The 18,580-nt window shown below is 32.9% G+C and overlaps 1 protein-coding gene across 1 annotated transcript in view; it reads right to left on the reverse strand.

Moving 5' to 3' along the window:
• Positions 1–362: 362 nt before the first annotated feature.
• LOC145259096 (zinc finger matrin-type protein 2-like) overlaps positions 363–18,580 on the reverse strand; it is a 29,460-nt gene continuing 11,242 nt past the window's right edge. Inside the window, exons 5-8 of the mRNA XM_080116750.1 lie at positions 16,744–16,814; positions 10,188–10,261; positions 1,992–2,137; positions 363–721 (exon numbers count right to left, since the gene is read on the reverse strand). Of these exons, the coding sequence (XP_079972876.1) occupies positions 581–721; positions 1,992–2,137; positions 10,188–10,261; positions 16,744–16,814 (432 nt within the window). The 3' untranslated portion in view covers positions 363–580. The remainder of the gene's footprint in view (positions 722–1,991; positions 2,138–10,187; positions 10,262–16,743; positions 16,815–18,580) is intronic.

Raw genomic sequence — 18,580 nt, forward strand, 5'->3', positions numbered from 1 at the left:
AAGCTTCACTTTATGATCCGCTGTTTCTCCTAAAAGTCTTTTGCAGCAAAACACTCGACTAGCTACAATAACTACCAGCAATGTCCCTTAAGAAAAAAACTTGTTTCGATGCAAATGAAAATAACACCCAAGATGAGAACAGTAGTTCATATAATCCAAATAATAATACACATATTATACACTGATTCCAAAGGAGGAGGTTATGCTTAGGAGGATAGTATATGACAACATAACAGACACTATGCTACCCCCCCCATAATAATAATGCCTGGGAGGAACTTACTCCATCTAATAAATGAAAAACAATCATCAGGAGAAGAAGATGACAAATAAGTCGGAACAGAAACAAACAAAATCCAACGTGAAATGTTTGAATTTGATTTTAATATTTTTATTTTTTTTATTTTTGGTTTTTATGAATTTTGAAATGATATGGTAAAAAAAAAAAAAAAACAAGTTTTAAAATTTGTTAAAACCTGTGAATTTGTTAATTTAAAAAAAAAACAAAAAAAACATGATGAAACTATCAAAAAAAAAAAAAAAGAAAAGAAAAAAATTCTCCTGCAATGTGAGGCTATATTTATTTCTTTGCCGATCCCGATCCAAATCCAGAGAATCCCATAACCGCAGCCATGTCAGGATCGACGTCATCGTAATCCTCGTCAGCTTTTCTTTTCCCGGCTTTTTTACGTTCGCGTCGATAAGCTTTTTGTTTTTCTTCCTGCAAAACAAAAAGATATTAAAACGTTTTTGTTTTTAGAAAAGACACCATAAATTATTCAAATAAGCTTGGAGTGAAAGTATTTCCACTGTTAAATACATTTCAAATTTGAAAATTTATAACGATTTAGACACGAGCCAAAATGTATATATATATATTTTTTAAATATGGATTTTGTTAATTTTGATTAATTTATATAAACAATTTTAACGGATTTAAGTGTTTATATGAGATAGGGGAACCATTTTTTGCTCAAGTGCTATTAACTGGAGTATGCTCGACTGAGCTTTACCGCATGATCCCCCGTCCCTCATGTAAGTCTTTCGACAGGGTACAAAACCAACTTTGGCATCTGGTGGTTAATGGGTTTTTCTTTTCTCTACTTAGAAAAGACGTTTCAAGTCTCTCTTTGCTCTACCGTATTTTCATGGCAGGTGCTTGACTAAGCTTCACTTTATGATCTGCTGTTTCTCCTAAAAGTTTTTTGCAGCAAAACACTCGACTAGCTACAATAACTATCAGCAATTTCCCTTAATCTATCTGTGGCTGAATCTAAGCAATAAGTTACTGTAACAGAGTTTTTTCCTAGACACGATACCAAAAAAAAAAAAAAAAGAAAAAAAAGTGGAATTCAAAAAGCGAAAAACTGTTTTTTCTGGATTAAAAAAATGAAACTGTTTTTTCTGGATTAAAAAAAAAAAATGTGGAATTCAAAAAATGAAAAACTTTTTTATGGATTAAAAAAAAATGTGGAATTCAAAAGTGAAAAACTTTTTCTGTATTTGAAAAAAAAAAAAAAAATGTGGAATTCAAAAAATGAAAAACTTTTTTTCTGGATTAAAAAAAAAATGTGCAGTGAAAAACTTTTTCCTGGATTAAAAAAAAAAATGTGAAATTCAAAAAGTGAAAAATTGATTAAAAAAAAAAAATTCAAAAAGTGAAAAATTGATTAAAAAAAAAAAATTCAAAAAGTGAAAAATTGATAAAAAAAAAAAATTCAAAAAGTGAAAAATTGATAAAAAAAAAAAATTCAAAAAGTGAAAAATTGATAAAAAAAAAAATTCAAAAAGTGAAAAATTGATAAAAAAAAAAAAAATTCAAAAAGTGAAAAATTGATAAAAAAAAAAATTCAAAAAGTGAAAAATTGATAAAAAAAAAAATTCAAAAAGTGAAAAATTGATAAAAAAAAAAAAAATTCAAAAAGTGAAAAATAGATAAAAAAAAAAAATTCAAAAAGTGAAAAATTGATTAAAAAAAAAACACGACTCACTTCTTCCCGTAATTCTTTCATTCGTTCTTCGAAATCGTATTCTTTTTTCTTGTCTTCTTGTTTTCGTTTGTTCATTTCAAATCTTTTTTTCACCTGATCTAACGACGACCTTTCAACCCGCATAGACATGCCCAAATTCCGCTGATCTGTTAAAAAGAAAAAAAAAACAGAAAAACAGAAAATAACGATACTTTAATCCGTCAGCAATGTTACCGTCAAGGGAAAGAATACACCAACTGTATGGAGGTGCGTGTTGAGCAAAAAAAACATGTGGTAGTTGGCAGGCAGACTCGTACCTGTAGCGCAAACGAGGAAAAGAGCGTGAAAAAAAAAAAAAACCCCAAAAAAACGTAACATCTTTGCCATTGTGTCCATCGCTACATTGGAAGTGACGAAGGTTTAAATTAAGGCTAGTCAATCAAAAAGAGGGGATGACTTTTGAAAATAGTGAAAAAAGCAACCCCTCCTTATAGAAAAGTGCCCAGTTGAGGAGGAAGGAATTTATGTTTTTAACCAATTTTTCGATATTTGTCATCCGAACGGTCGAGCTTCAAAACGATACCGAGCAAAATTTGAATTTAAACTATCATCAACAAAATTTGAATGGAAGAAATCTGCAAGATCAAAGTTGGAGACAAAAATTTTTTTTTTGTCAAAGCATTGATTAGATGGATAATGTTTAGTCGGATCCGATACGCAAGATCAGCTCTAATACTTTGTCATTAGTGAAGCTGAAAATACCAAGGCTTAATGAATAATCAGTCGTCTACATTGGTTTGGACATGTTGAATAAAGTGAGTATTCGATTAAAAATACGAACATTGAGATAGAAGGCTGGAGGAACTTTTTAAAGACAATTTCTGTTAGCTTTTAAACACAGAGAAGCTGGATACACATCCAATTTGGCTTTGGCCTAAAAGGTTTTAGTTTCGTTTTTGTTACAACATATGGCGAAAATATATCACATAATCAGAACACCCTCTATTATCACTGTCAATTATCTCTTCTGATAAGACCTAGCATATCAACTCTGCTGTTGGAGAGGCTGAATATACCAAAGTTTGATGAACTTCTGACGATCAGTCGGCTACGATGGTTTTGAGAAGAGAAACTCTTGCAGAGATCTTGAGGTGGAGTGCAAGAGGAGGAGTGCAGGAGGAAAGTTGAATGCAAATCATTGGATATTGGATCGTAAAATTTGAATGGAAGAAATACTCAAAACTGTAATCTGCCAGAAAACGTCAAACTCTTGATAAAGCAAAGTAAAAGAATAAAAATGATGATGATGCTATGAGGTGCCTTCAATAAGTTTCCAGACTTTTTGTACAGGCATTTAAAATTGTTGTAGACTCTTGGAAATTCAGTATCTTATTGCTATACATTTTGAGATGACTGACTGACCAATTGTTATGATTTCGCGTTCAAATGAACAACTTCAGCAGGAATTGGAATACACCCTACTAAAGCCTAAAGTTAATACTAAAATTCGGTTTTAAACTTGGAAAAAAAATTGTCACAGAAACGTATGGAATGCTTCAGACTGCTTTTGGGCCATCTTGCATGAATCAAGCATCAGTTTTTGAGTGGCATAAGTGATTCAAGAAAGGCAGAGTCTTTGAGGGACAATGAGAGGTGTGGGAGGAGTAAGGAAGGCCGAAGACCAGAACACTGCTTGCACTGGGTTCCCACTGGACAGAGAGTCAAGAAGGAATACTATGTTGAGGTTTTAAGGGAGTCCAGGAAGAGATTTCGTCAGAAGAGGCCAGCACCCTTCAAATTGGGTCTGTGGCATTTCTACCAGAATAATGCAGGAGTCCACAGCTCCATCCGTGTCACAGACTATTTGACCAAGATGGACATCAAGACAGTTCCTCACCCTCCCTATAGTCCAGACCTTGCTTATATCTGTTGTTTTGGTCTCTTGGTCTTACTGGATTCCAGGACAAGAATTTACCTAGTCTGGTGGAGTATCCAGCTTCGTGCTATTACTTGAGGTAACATCACTTGGGGAAGGGGCACCATTCCTCGTAAAAGCTAATGTGGGTTTTGAATACTATGTGATTTTGAATATTTGGTTAGAGTTTACTTCTATGGAAAAAGTATCCTCATGCCAGGTTGTCCTGACAAACTCTTGTAGACCTTAAGCAGACAAGGATAGTGTCTAGTAGGCATTCAAGTTCTCTCCAGTAGGCATTCAAGTTCATATATATACATGGGTTTGTATTACTGTACACATAAGATTCGAAAAAGTTGTCAAAAAGCAAATATATAACAAATAAATGTTATCAAAGGCAAGATAAGTTACTTTTCTACCAAACTGGATATATTTTTCGTGTTTTTATTCAATGTAACATGCTTATTCAGCTCAAAAACCATACAGTGTTTACCGATGCATTGGAAAATTCAAAATGGCGGCCGACACTCTCTTTAACACGGTAAGTTCAGGAAAAGATGTTATAAATAATAAACTAGACAAAATACTGTTAGAAATTCGCTCATTATATGTTACCATGACATAAGTTGACATATATTCGGTGTTTTTTTAATAGTATTTTGCCTAGTTTATTATTTATAACACATTTTCCCAAACTTACCATGTTAAAGAGAGTGTTGGGCGCCATTTTGAATTTTCCAATACATCGATAAACACAGTTTGGTTTTCGAGCTGAATAAACATGTTACATTGAATAAAAACACAAAAAATATATCCAGTTAGGTAGAAAAGTAACTTATCTTGCCTTTGATAACATCTGTTATATATTTGTTTTTTGACAACTTTTTCGAATCTATATGTACAGTAATACAAACCCATATATATATATATATATATATATATATATATATATATATATATATATATATATAGCCAGTAGAGTTTAGTTTCCTAGAAGTAAATCCAATGAAACAACACGTGTCTACCAAAATAGTGCTCAATGAGTGAACAGAGCAGGTATATTAATTTTATTTATACAAACATTAATGGCTACATATGTGCATACATGTTTCTGTAATCACCCACGTCGGGGGATTACGTCTTCAGGCCAAGACTTTTGAAGGTAGTTCTTGGCCTGAAGACGTAATCCCCCGACGTGGGTGATTACAGAAACATGTATGCACATATGTAGCCATTAATGTTTGTATAAATAAAATTAATATATATATATATATATATATATGTATGTGCGTGTGTGTATATGCACACACACAGACACATATAACTGTACACATATATTTATAATTAGGGCTAGGACAACAGCATATTCTTTTCATAGTTTTGACTCTCCAGTGTGTATCTGTTGATATCTTATATGCTTTTATATAGAGTGATGTGGTTCTCGGTTGATTAACTGTGTCTACCTATGTCGGATATATACTCGAGAGTCAAAACAATGAAAAGAATATGCTGTTGTCATAGCCCTAGTTATAATAAATAAAAAAATCTTTTTTCAAATTCAGCCCCTCCCCGGGGGAAAAAAAAAAAAAAAAAAGAAGCCTATTAGTTTCTCAGAATTTAAATGAACAATTTTCTCTCCAGAATTCATCACGTGGCACATCCATCATAGTATTCTCATACCATTTCACACATTTTATTTCTAATAAAAAAAGTTGAAGAAAAATTGATCTATGTACCTGTGTTGAACCGAAAATATATTTAAAAAAAAAAAAACATGTAAATTGATCTAGTAGTTTTATTTTTAAACAATTAACGGGAATTAGTAGGCATTACAACATAAATCTCATGAATTTAAATTATTGTTGAGTTATTTCCCTTAGTTTCTTGAGATAGTTTTCACAATGCCAGGCGAAACAGTTGCTCCTCGGTTACTAACAACATTTTATTTTCGAATTTAAATATAGGGTGTCTCAATAAAATGTATACACTCTTTAAATTATCATAAAACTAACATTTATAAGAAAGAAAAGTTTCATATACAGGGTGACCCCAAAAAAAAACAAAAGCTAAATTAAATCCTTCTTAGATAAGAGAAAAATCCAGGTTGTCCTCGACGGTCGTACATCTAAACAATATGATATAAATGCGGGGGTGCCCCAGGGTTCTATCCTTGGACCTCTATTGTTCCTGATATTCATAAATGACCTCCCCGACAACATTGCCTCTGAGATGGGTATATATGCTGATGACACTACACTCTATGGCAGGCACGACAGGAAGACGAATGAACACATTTCTAAAGAAATGGCAGAAACACTAGAGGAAGACCTCCAATCTGTAGTGGAATGGGGACAAAAGTGGTTGGTCGCGTTCAATGCTGCCAAGACTAAACTAGTTTCATTCAATAATTACAAGAAACCCTCTCTACCACCCATAGCAATGGCCAACGACTCTTTATCTGAGAGTCCATCGTTCAAACTCCTTGGCCTAACGTTCACAGGAAACATGAGTTGGAACAATTACATTGAAGGCATTGCCAGGGCCGCTGCAAGAAAGGTGGGCTCTCTCTACTGTGCTAGAAAACTACTAACACCCGAAAGTATCCTGTACCTCTATAAGGCCACCATTCGCCCATATATGGAGTATTGCTGCCACATCTGGGCTGGTGCATCTGCTACTAGTCTCTCGCTCCTTGACAAGGTTCAAAAGAGAGTCGCAAACCTGATAGGCCCTGAACTGGCATCTAAGCTTCAGCCTCTGTCCCATCGATGAAATGTTGCATCCCTCTGCCTTTTCTACAAGTATTTTAGTGGTGAATGCTCTGATGAACTGCAATCACTTGTGCCCCCACGACGTGAGCACCCTCGACAAACCCGACAGGCTGCTAAATCCCACCCCCACACTGTAGAGATCCCTAGATGTAAAAGATCTTTTTACTCCAATAGTTTCTTCCCCAGAACCGCTAGACTCTGGAATTCCATTCCAGGTCCCTGCTTCCCCAACAGTACTGACGTGCAGAAGTTCAAGTGTAACGTGAACCGACACCTTGCTGCCCAAATCCCTACATAGTACCCCAGTAGTTGTTGCCCCTGATAGTAGCCCCCTACACCAAAGGCCTTGTTTGGGGTGAAAATGTAATAAAAAAAAAAAAAATAAAAATAAAAAAAAGGCCTTGTTTGGGGTGAAAATGTAATAAAAAAAAAAAAAAAAAAAAAAAAAAAAAAAATGGAGGCCATCTAGATCATATGCTGAAGAACGGAGAAAAAAAGGCCAAAGGCTCTAATGTTTTGATGTGATGTTTTGAATATAATAAACTAGTTATGACCAAAGTTTAATTTCATTCAGACAAAACACTAAGAAACAGGGCCTAATTAGAGTGGGGCCCGTTTTTTGGAGGGGGTCATCCTGTATAAAAATACTGTGAACAAATATAGAAACCAGCTAATTATCGAAAGTATACAAATTATTGGCCATTGTGGTCCATGAACAGCTGATGACGCTCACTGATTGAATCGAAAACGTTCCTAATTCGTTCAATTGGTATGTCGACACATCTTCTTTCAATGGTTGCTTTCAACTCATTTGTTGTAGCTCATTTTGTGGTGTGAATCCTGGGTTTAACATGCCCCCACCCTGCCCCAGAAAAGAGAAAAATCCATGGGGGTGGAAGTGGGGGGGTCAAATCTGGTGTGCATGGACAGTACTCGATACTTCCTCTTCGTCCTAACTATCTGTTTCGCAGGTGACTATCAAGATATGCTCTTACGTCATCATGATCGTGGGGAAGTGCTCCATCCTGCTGGAAGTGCCATTCTTTATTCCTAAACATCTCGTGGGAACGTGGCATAGCGGATTCATGTAGCAAGTTGAGATAATTTAAAGAGTGTAGACATTTTATTGGGACACCCTGGATATAATTAATCTGGAGTATAGGCATTACAACATAAATCTTGTGAATTTGAATTGTTATTGAGTTATTTCCCTTAGTTTCTTGAGATGGTTTTCACAATACCAGGTGAAACAGTTGCTCCTCCGTTACTCATAAAATTTAATTTTCTCATTTAAAAATAAAACTACTTGATCAATTTATGTAATTTTTTGTGTATAATATTTTTTTTCAATCAGAGATATGTACATCATACATATTTTTCGTTAGTTTTTTTTTTTTATTTAATTTTGGATAAGAATCATCGCGTCACCAACCCTCATTTCTTCTTTATGCAACGCATATTCTTAAACCTCACTGGCCAGGTTTTACTTCCATACTGTGTTACATGAAAAGGGCTGTCCCCTTTTCATGCAAGTAAAAAAAAAAAAAAGAGAATTAGTTAAATGAAAATGATATCAGATAAAACGAGGATCGAACCCTGTAGATAAGTTTTAAAGAACAATAGGTTTTAAATGAAATGTCCAGTTAAATTGTTAATTCTTTTAAAATATTTTATAAATAAAATTTGGCTGGAAAATCTATTCACATTCCTAGGAAGAATGCATAATAAAAATATCGGTTAGAGAATTAACAAGTAGGTTAAATTCCTTTGTAAAACAAAGAGAATGGGAAATTTCCTGGTCGTCAGAAATGGTTTCAAAACGTGCAAATCGCGCATGTTTGAAACACGTGAGTTGTGGTCACGTTGACCAGACATACGTGTGATGTCATGGCAGAAATGATTTCTCAATATAGGAAAGGGTTTGAAGGATAGAGATCAGAGAGGATCATAGAACCTTGGAAGCAGAGGTTAGAAGAAGAATCCTGTAAGACTTAAATTCCTTGATGCGAAACCATTGGCTGGTCACATGATATGGTATAATAAACGGAATCATCATCTTTTTGTATCTGCGTCTTCGTGTTATGTTTTCCACAGAAAAGGTATTGTCCATTTATATTATAAGAACTTGTGAAAATCATCGTCTCAAAAATAGGTAAAGAAATATGTGTGTCAATGTTATAGAAACACTCCCATTCACAGAACTGTCAAACATAAATGTCAAACAAACTATATATCGGTCTATCTATCAATATATCTAAATGCTCTTTTCATTGTGTATTACATGTCGTCGGCTCTCCTCTACTAACATGTACACTGTCTATTATATATACACAACTGTCTCTCTCTTGATATATACGCGATATATCTGCACACAACATAAACCTCTAAGACTATCTTACTAAAACGAACAACAACAATATATTACATCAGTCCTCTTCTAATAAGAACTGTGCAACACATGTACCACAATGGCCAACAATTTGAAAACTTCCGATAATTAACTGGTTTCTATATTTGTTCACAGTATTTTGATGTATGAAACTTTTATCACTTGTGCCCCCACAACGTGAGCACCCTCGACAAACCCGACAGGCTGCTAAATCCCACCCCCACACTGTAGAGATCCCTAGATGTAAAAGATCTTTTTACTCCAATAGTTTCTTCCCCAGAACCGCTAGACTCTGGAATTTCATTCCAGGTCCCTGCTTCCCCAACAGTACTGACGTGCAGAAGTTCAAGTGTAACGTGAACCGACACCTTGCTGCCCAAATCCCTACATAGTACCCCAGTAGTTGTTGCCCCTGATAGTAGCCCCCTACACCAAAGTGGCAATTTGCCTTGTTTGGGGTGAAAATGTAATAAAAAAATAAATAAATAAATAAAAAAAATAAATAAACGTTGGTTTTATGGTCATTTAAAGAGTGTATACACTTTATTGGGATACCCTGAATATGTTTATGTACATAAATATACATATATCTCGTTGAATTACATGCTCGGCTCTCCTGTATTAGCCTGTACCTTGTCGCTTTATATATAAGACTGTCTCTATCACATAATATGTCTCTCTCTTGATATATATGCGATATATCTGCACACAACATGAACCTCTAAGACTCTCTACTAAGACGAACAACAACAATATATTACATGCAGTCCTCTCTTCTAACAAGAACTGTGCAACATGTGTACTCTTTCTTTGGTCATTACAGTCATCTATATTTTGATTGGATTACGAACAGTAGGCAATCATGCAGTGTAGTTAACGGCCAAGAAATTGAAAACAAAGACAAATAACCTTTACCAAATGAAAGAAGATTTAATTTTCTACCAACCTGTATAATTTTAAAATGTGGAAACTGCTTGCAAGATTTATTATTTATTAAATTGTTATTGACACTTTAACTTAGCAAAACATCTCCCCATGCAATACAAATTCTCGACCCTCACTCGCCAGGTTTCACTTCCATACATCGGCACACTGTACACACATGCCCAAGAGACTGTTCTGTCAAATTTGTGAAAACTTACGTTTCTTTCCATTAATGTGATCTAAAAAATTAATCGAATCCTTGACGACACAATCGCACACGTTGCAATAATAACTGCAATGAGAAGAAGAAATAATTTAAAACATAAAAATTATTTTACAAAACAAAATAATTTACGAAATTTGGGGCCCAATATCATATTTAAAAAAAAAACAAGTGAAGCATGCATGGTCCCCCCGCGACAGCACAGTGAACAAGGCATAAAAAAAATGACTAAGTTCAGCATTTGCCTCCTTCCCCTTCGCCCCAAAAGTTCCCTGAGGACGTCAAATCCTGGTGAAAATGAACAAACGGTGCAGTTTTAACATGTATAAATTTGAGTTCTGTACCATGCAAAAAAAGAAATGACTAAGTCCATCATTTGTCCCCCCCCCCCATTTAGCCCCAAAAGTTCCCAAGGTCTTAACATATTTAAATTTGAGTTCAGCATCATGTAAAACTGCTAAATAGACATACACAGAAAATTTTGGACAAATATGGTAAAATAGTCCCAAAAATGGAGTGTTTTTATTAGTCCTAAAAGAGCCCCTGGAGCACACCCAAGAGTTATCGCAAAGTATAGACAAACAAAATTATATAGAAATCAGTTAGTTACAACTTTTCAGAAAGTTTGATAAAAATCCAAGGCATCAATTTTTTTTTAATAAGCACAAAAATGTCAATTTTAGCCATTTTAACCCGAAAGGAGGCAACCGAAGTTTTCCCGGAAAATTCGTTCTGTTACTTTTTTACTCTTATCATGTTTAATGTTTATGCAAAATTTCAAAAAATTCCAAGGCGTGGTTATTGAGAAAAGTGCAGACAGACGAACGAACAAGAGTGAATTTACAGGTCCACCCTCCTTTGTTGAGGAGCCAAAAAAACAATAAAAATTACAGGTTTTCATAAGTCTATTGTTACAGAATTTTGATTTTTTTTTTTGACCCACCAACCTCTATGGCTTATTTAAAGTCAGTTATATTTTTTGTTAGGATTCTTTATTTTTCTTGATTCAGATTTTCTGATATATTTTTAGCTCTTTCAGGAATTTAAAGATATTTACTATATTAGTATATTCAAATAAATTTTTCATATTTTTGAAGAATGTTTCGCATTCCATAAGGGTGTGTTTGACTGTAATAGAGGTTTGGAATGTGCTACATTTTGGGTGTAAATCTTTGTTCAGAATAAAGGAGTGTGTGAGATTTGTGTGTCCTTTGCGAAGTCGGGATAGGATAACTTGTTCTTTCCTGGATTTTGTGAGGGCAGGGATACAGTTATCTATTTTCGGTTTTATTTGAAATAATTTGTCTTCTGTGTTGTCGTTCCATTTTTGTTGCCATTTGTTTTGGAGAAATTTATTCATTTTTGATTTTAAAATTTTAGCTCTGTATATGGAATTTTGAGATTTTCGGGTGCTAATTTGAAAACAGATTTGGTTGCTTTGTCAACTCTTTCATTGTTTTTTTTCTCCTATATAGCTCAGGGTCCAGCATAAAAGAATTTCTTTTATTGCTAGACACATTGTTTAGTTTGCATAGAAGTTTTACGATGAGGGGGATTTTCAAAATTTTTATTGAATCGACAGCGAATCTGAAAGTTTGATGAATTTTTGGTAATTGCTGTTTGAGATAATGTCAAGTGCTAGTTTTTTTGCGTATGCTAATTCTGATTTTATTTTATTTTTTGACTATATATATATATATATATGTGTGTGTGTGTGTGTGTATACATAAATATACGCACACAACATATATATATGTCTTTAATACGCACACGCACTCATTAATATGCATTACTTTTAGACATATGCAGATCTCATTCACAAGCAAACTCTTTCAGTTGATGCAATTCCTCACATATACACGCTCTTACTTCAAACACAGTGGCACACATTTTTTGTTTTTATATCACTTGTTTCTTTATGTTAAATGTTATTGCTTTCTCACGTATTTTATATATTGATATTTATACATTAATAAAATGTAAGTTACACAATCGACACAATAAATAATAAACAACATATTAAAATAACACATACACACACACACACATATATATAGGAGGTCACAGCTTATCAAGGAGGTATAGGGGTCACTTGAGGACAAGGATTAATGGGTGTCAGAGGGCCAGTATAACACTGTGATGATCAGTAATGGTGGAACTTGGTTAGTGTTTGTTTATTTCAGAGGACAGCTACACAAGGACTTATTTACATTAGATTTGAAAATGACCATGTCATAATCGGCTGGGAAGTAACTCTATGGTATTGTGTTCCACAAACGGACAGTTCAAAGAAAGAAACTTTGTTTGTGGAATTTTCATTTAGTTATAGGCATAAATAGAGAGTAAGGATAATTGTTGACAGTTGTTTTAAGTTTGTCTCTGCTTTATCATTATCTTCATGGCAAGTGTTCGACTGAGCTTCAATCTATGGTCCCCCCCCCTTGCCAAACTTTCACAAGAAACACTCGTCTAGCTGTAAACACTATCAATAATTTCTCTCACTCTTTATCTGTGCCTAAACCTAAACATAGATTCCATGAACAAAGCTTCTTTCTTAGAACTGCATGCCTGTGGAATTGTCTTCTGCTTTCCAGCTAACTACAATTGTCTTCCGTTTTCCTGCTTTCCAACTGACTACAATATGGTTGTCTTCAAGTCCAATGTAAACAAGTTCTTGATGAGCCGTTCCTTATAAGTTAACAAATTTACCGAATTTCCATTACTAACGATTACTATATTGTCCAATTGACTACTGTACACTCTTAACCCTTATCCTCGAGTGGTCTCTGGGCCTTGATAAATGGTTATGCCTAGGTAAAAAAAAAAAAAAAAAAAAAATTGTTGACAGTTGTTGTAACTAGATGAGTGATTATTGCAAATGTTTTGCAGCGGGGGGGGGGGACATAAATTGAAGCTCAATCAATCATCTGCGGTGAAAATATAACAAGCAGAGATAGACTTGCAACATCTCTTTCGTGAAAAAGAGAAGGTAGAGAGGTGAAAAGGTCCTCACCTGTTTGTTAATTGATTAGTTATTAACCCTTGATAGTTAATTACGGATTAAATAAAAAACATACCTTGTTCGTTTTAAATAAAATTCACACGTGAAGTCACATCGACACTTGACAAAAAGATAAATTAATTAGTACGTAGCAATGTTTTAGTTTTACACACAGACGCGGAGAAGACCATGTCTTTATTTAAATGAGGAGACGAAGAGAGAGAGAGAGTACATGTAAACACTCGTTAAACAAAGGGGAGTAACTCTAAATTATTTACAAAAGCTTATAAAAAAAAAATTACACAGCATCACAAACTCCATACACAGACAATGCCTTTTGTTCAAGATCAAAGTGTAGCATCTGTTCTTCAGATGCTGCACTTCCATTTCTTGTTCTCTTTCGGTGAAGGAGCAGTCCTTCACGACTGAGACAATTTTTTATTTTTGTACCTTTTCTCCACGTTAAAAAACGACTCTGGTGTCTAACTCTGTCCCGTGGGGAGGCATTGTAAATAGGTACACAGACAATGGGAAGCAACTGTTACACACGGTTAAAGAGAAACAACTGTTTCAGTTTTCACAGCATCAAAACCCGATGGTATTTCAGTTTTAAAGGATGATTATCTAAGGGAGATAACTCCCATTTACTAAAAAAAAAAGGAAGCATTGCCAAAACAGTTTATGAAAATGAAGCACATTAATTAATAAACTTTAACAAAAACAAAGACATAATTTTTCTTATTAATAATAAGAAGAATGAATACAAATAAAAAATATTACACGAATACTATACCTGACAGGGTTCTACGGACAAACTTATCTTTAGTTGATCTTTGACAACTAAATATTTTTGTTTACTAGTCAAACCCACATGATTTTTAGAATATGACATATTCTTTCTATGACGAGTATATACATCATTACGATTTTTCTGTATTTTAATAAACTAGACAAAATACTGTTAGAAATTCGCTCAATATATGTTACCGTGACATAAGTTGACATGTATTCGGTTGTTTTCTAACAGTATTTTGTCTAGTTTATTATTTATAATACCTTTTCCCAAACGTACCCTCTCCGAGAGACAGTCGGCTGCCATTTTGAATTTTCCAATACATCGGTAAACATTGCATGTTTTTCGAGCTGAATAAACATGTTACATTGAATAAAAACACGTGAATTATATCCAGTTAGGTAGAAAAGTAACTTATCTTGCCTTTGATAACATTTATTTGTTATATATTTGTTTTTTGACAACTTTTTCGAATCTATGTGTACAGTAATACAAACCCTGCAAGCGAATACTTCTCCCGTTTTTCCGTTAAAAAAACTCCATGAGATGAAGGTGGAACATCTCAGTCTTAGTCCCCAACAATTTCCAGATGTGTCTTTTGGCATGAGACCAAAAAGCCGAAAGGAATCAATATGTGATATAGTTTTTTCTTAATTTTCGTAAACTGTTTTGGCAATTTCTTTTCAAGAGGAAATAGGAGTTATCTCTCTTAGATAATCCTCCTCTAATACAGAAGCACCGACTTGACTAACACTAACAAATTTTCAAGACCACCCACTAGATTTTGAAGTCTGTTTTGTACCCTGTTAAGGCAGGATGGATATTCCTAGCAGTGTCTCCACAGCTCTGACAACACTACTCTATCTTAGGACATATTTGGTTTTTATACAGATAAAGGATTGTGTTGGCAGTGAAATATTTTCTAGAGTGTTAGAATGATCCAATCATTTTTTATATAGAATAAGTTTTTGTGAAATTTAAAAAAAAAAAAAAAAATTCTACAAACAAATATTTAGTTGTCTTTTTTTTTGGGGGGGGGGGGGGAATTAGGGTTAGGGTTATTACTTAATGCTGAACCCAGTCAATTTGGAAAAAAAAAAAGAATTTTTTATGCTTCAAGTTCTTTATATCTTCAAATATTTATTTATTGTGTTTGGTTTGCTTGTTTTGTTAAAAAAAAAAAATGTTTTTATTTTTGGCTTTGCAGAACGTGACTGAATTTTGCAAAGGGAAAGGGAAAACCCCCCAATAATATCAATGTTTGGTGCATTTTAAGTTAGGAAGCCAGTATCTTCAGACAGCCTGCTCTGGTAGCATCATAAAAGTAAATATTTGGATTAAGTCCAAGATAGTTTACAGTGGAGAACTTGTAAAAAAATAAATAAATAAATAAATAAATAAAAGCAATAAATAATTATAGCAAACGCAGTAGAATTAAATTCTCTACTAACCTGTATACTTTTAATGTGAGGAAATTGTTTATAAGATTTTTTTTTGGTGCACAGAAACTTTCTACCCCCCCCCTCTCCAATTTTTTCCTTTTCATCTTTTTTCAACCATTTTTGCAGATTATTATTGATTGTACATTAAGTTACCAGATTATAAAAAAAATTGAAAAAAAAAAAAAAAAATCAATATTTAAAGATTTGGAATGGGGGTCCAATTTCACATGCAATGTTCAAGTAAATTGATCCCCCATTTCTTGAACTAATTTACGATAACTTCGTTTGGACGTTAAGTTCTTCAGCCCCACCCCCACACCGCCGCCATTATTATTATTATTATTATTTATTAAAGAATTTTTTTCAAAGATTTAGCTCTACAATATTGTCAAGCCAAAAAAATTAATTGCCCAAAACAAGTTTTGTTCATGTGAGTATTTTTTTTTTACTTTGCAAGGATGAGATATAGGTAAAATATTTTCACTTGTTTTCTTTTCCTTATAAGATAATGGTTTCCATAATGTTTTATTGTTAAAGTATTTTTATTCAATAAGTCTGAAGAAAGGCTGTTCTTGTGAAAATTTTCAAACAACAATGTTTGAATTTGTCCGTATAGTTTTGAAACAATTGTAAATACACTATTTGTTGCTATTAACCCATTCTTTGAAGCCTTGGTTTTTGTTAAAACATATATATATATAAATATATATATAAATAAATAAATTACAATAAGTTTACCAAGGTAATCAAAATGGTAAACTTAAAATATATTATAAATATTAAAGAGTTAATATTTACACGTAAAGTAATATATTTATATATATATATATATATATATATATATATATATATATATAAACTTAATTAAACATAGTTAAAACTAAAAAATATGACACATTCATAGTTTTTTTCATGTCTCTGTAAATAAATATATTTTTAAAATATCTAAATAGTTTGACAAAATATATGACATATCAACTTAAATAAGCAACGTTATTTGAAAAGATGTACGATTAAAAAATTTTTTAAATTGATAAAAAAGTTTACATATTTTATATATTTTTATTAGAAGGGCGTGAAAAAAAATAAACATAAAATATATTTGAAAATTGTATCGATTCTGTGTTTCCATACTTCAATTGAGAGACGCAGGTGCCAACTTCCGGTGTGTTTGAAAGTTAGGGTCTCCCTTTATGCACCATTACCGTTTCTTGTTTAGGAAGGAGAAGTAATCCTATCACAGAAAGACACAGGAATACTCGTGTAGTTCTGGGTAACGCAGAGTGTGTTTGCTAGTGTGTGATAGTCAACTTACCCTCCTTGTTGAGATGCAGGCGTCGTTTTTGTGATGACCATCGATTTACCCAATTTTGACTCAAGGTCGACCTAAAAAGAAATTAAAAAAAAAAAATGGCACTTTTTATGAATATAACATATCAACTTAAATAAACGTTATTTGAAAAGATGTACGATTAAAAAATTTTAAAAGTTGATAATAAAGTTTACGTATTTTATATATTTTTATGTGAAGGGCGCAAAATTTCAAGACTTACGAGATGCCTTAAGTTTCCGGACATTTTTTTTTCATATAGGCACTTTTATAGACAAGCACTCACATGAAACACTAGTCCCCTTCGAAGTAATCTCCTCCGGCTACAATGCAACAACTTCTGGAAGGTCCCATGGAAATCCTCTTGTGTGAGTGTGTCGATGATCCTCATCACAGTCTCTTTCATCTCTTCAATCGTCTCATAACGACAGCCTCTAAAGTTCTCCTTGAGCTTCGGAAATAACCAAAAGTCACATGGAGCAAGGTCTGGACAATAGGGAGGGCGAGGAATTGTCGTGATGCTCATCTTGATCAAATAATCTGTGATAAGGATCAAGTTGTGGACTGGTGTATTCACGCAAATCTTCTGCATTTCAGTTCCTTGCGAATAATTGTGTGTACAGTTCCCACATTGACATCAAACTGTGCAGTTATTGTCTTTATAGACACACAACGGTCTTTATCGATGAAATTCTTTATTTGGCCAATCAACTCTGGTGTTCTGATTTTCCTTACTCCTCCCACACCTCTCATCATCCCTCACTTTCTTGAATCTCTTATGCCACTCAAAAACTGATGCTTGATGCATGCAAGATGGTCCAAAAGCAGTCTGAAGCATTCCATATGTTTCTGTGGCAGTTTTCCAAATTCAAAACATAATTTTATTGCATATCATCCTTCTTTCATAAGATGTATAACAAAAACGTACGGAATTTTAAATGTTTGTAAAAAAAAAAATAATCTGGAATTTTAAATGTTTATAAAAAAAAAAATAATCTAGAATTTTAAATGTTTGTACAAAAAAAAAAAAAATAATCTGGAATTTTAAATGTTTATAAAAAAAAAAATCTGGAATTTTAAATGTTTGTAAAAAAAAAAAATCTGGAATTTTAAATATTTGTACAAAAACAAAAATCTGGAATTTTAAATGTTTGTAAAAAAAAAAAAATCTGGAATTTTAAATGTTTGTAAAAAAAACATCTGGAATTTTAAATATTTGTACAAAAAAAAAATCTGGAATTTTAAATGTTTGTAAAAAAATCTGGAATTTTAAATGTTTGTAAAAAAAAAAAATCTGGGATCTTAAATGTTTGTAAAAAAAAAAAAATCTGGAATTTTAAATGTTTGTAAAAAAAAAAAAAATCTGGAATTTTAAATGTTTGTAAAAAAAAAAAAATCTGGAATTTTAAATGTTTGTAAAAAAAAAAAAATCTGGAATTTTAAATGTTTGTAAAAAAAAAAAATCTGGAATTTTAAATATTTGTACAAAAACAAAAATCTGGAATTTTAAATGTTTGTAAAAAAAAAAAAATCTGGAATTTTAAATGTTTGTACAAAAAAAATCTGGAATTTTAAATGTTTGTACAAAAAAAATCTGGAATTTTAAATGTTTGTACAAAAAAAAACAATCTGGAATTTTAAATGTTTGTACAAAAAAAAAAAATCTGGAAACTTATTGAAGACACCTCGTACTTCATCAATTCTGAGTTTCACCTGCATATTTCCGAGATTGGCGAATATTAACGAACTTTACAAACCAAATGTATTATTAGCTTTGTTGTTTAACGTTTCTGGAACGGCTAATTATTCAAATTATTTTGAT

The sequence above is a fragment of the Euprymna scolopes genome, chromosome 34 (genome assembly GCF_053919585.1).
Source record: "Euprymna scolopes isolate OS-2025 chromosome 34, ASM5391958v1, whole genome shotgun sequence".
Classification (NCBI taxonomy): Eukaryota; Metazoa; Mollusca; class Cephalopoda; order Sepiida; family Sepiolidae; genus Euprymna; species Euprymna scolopes.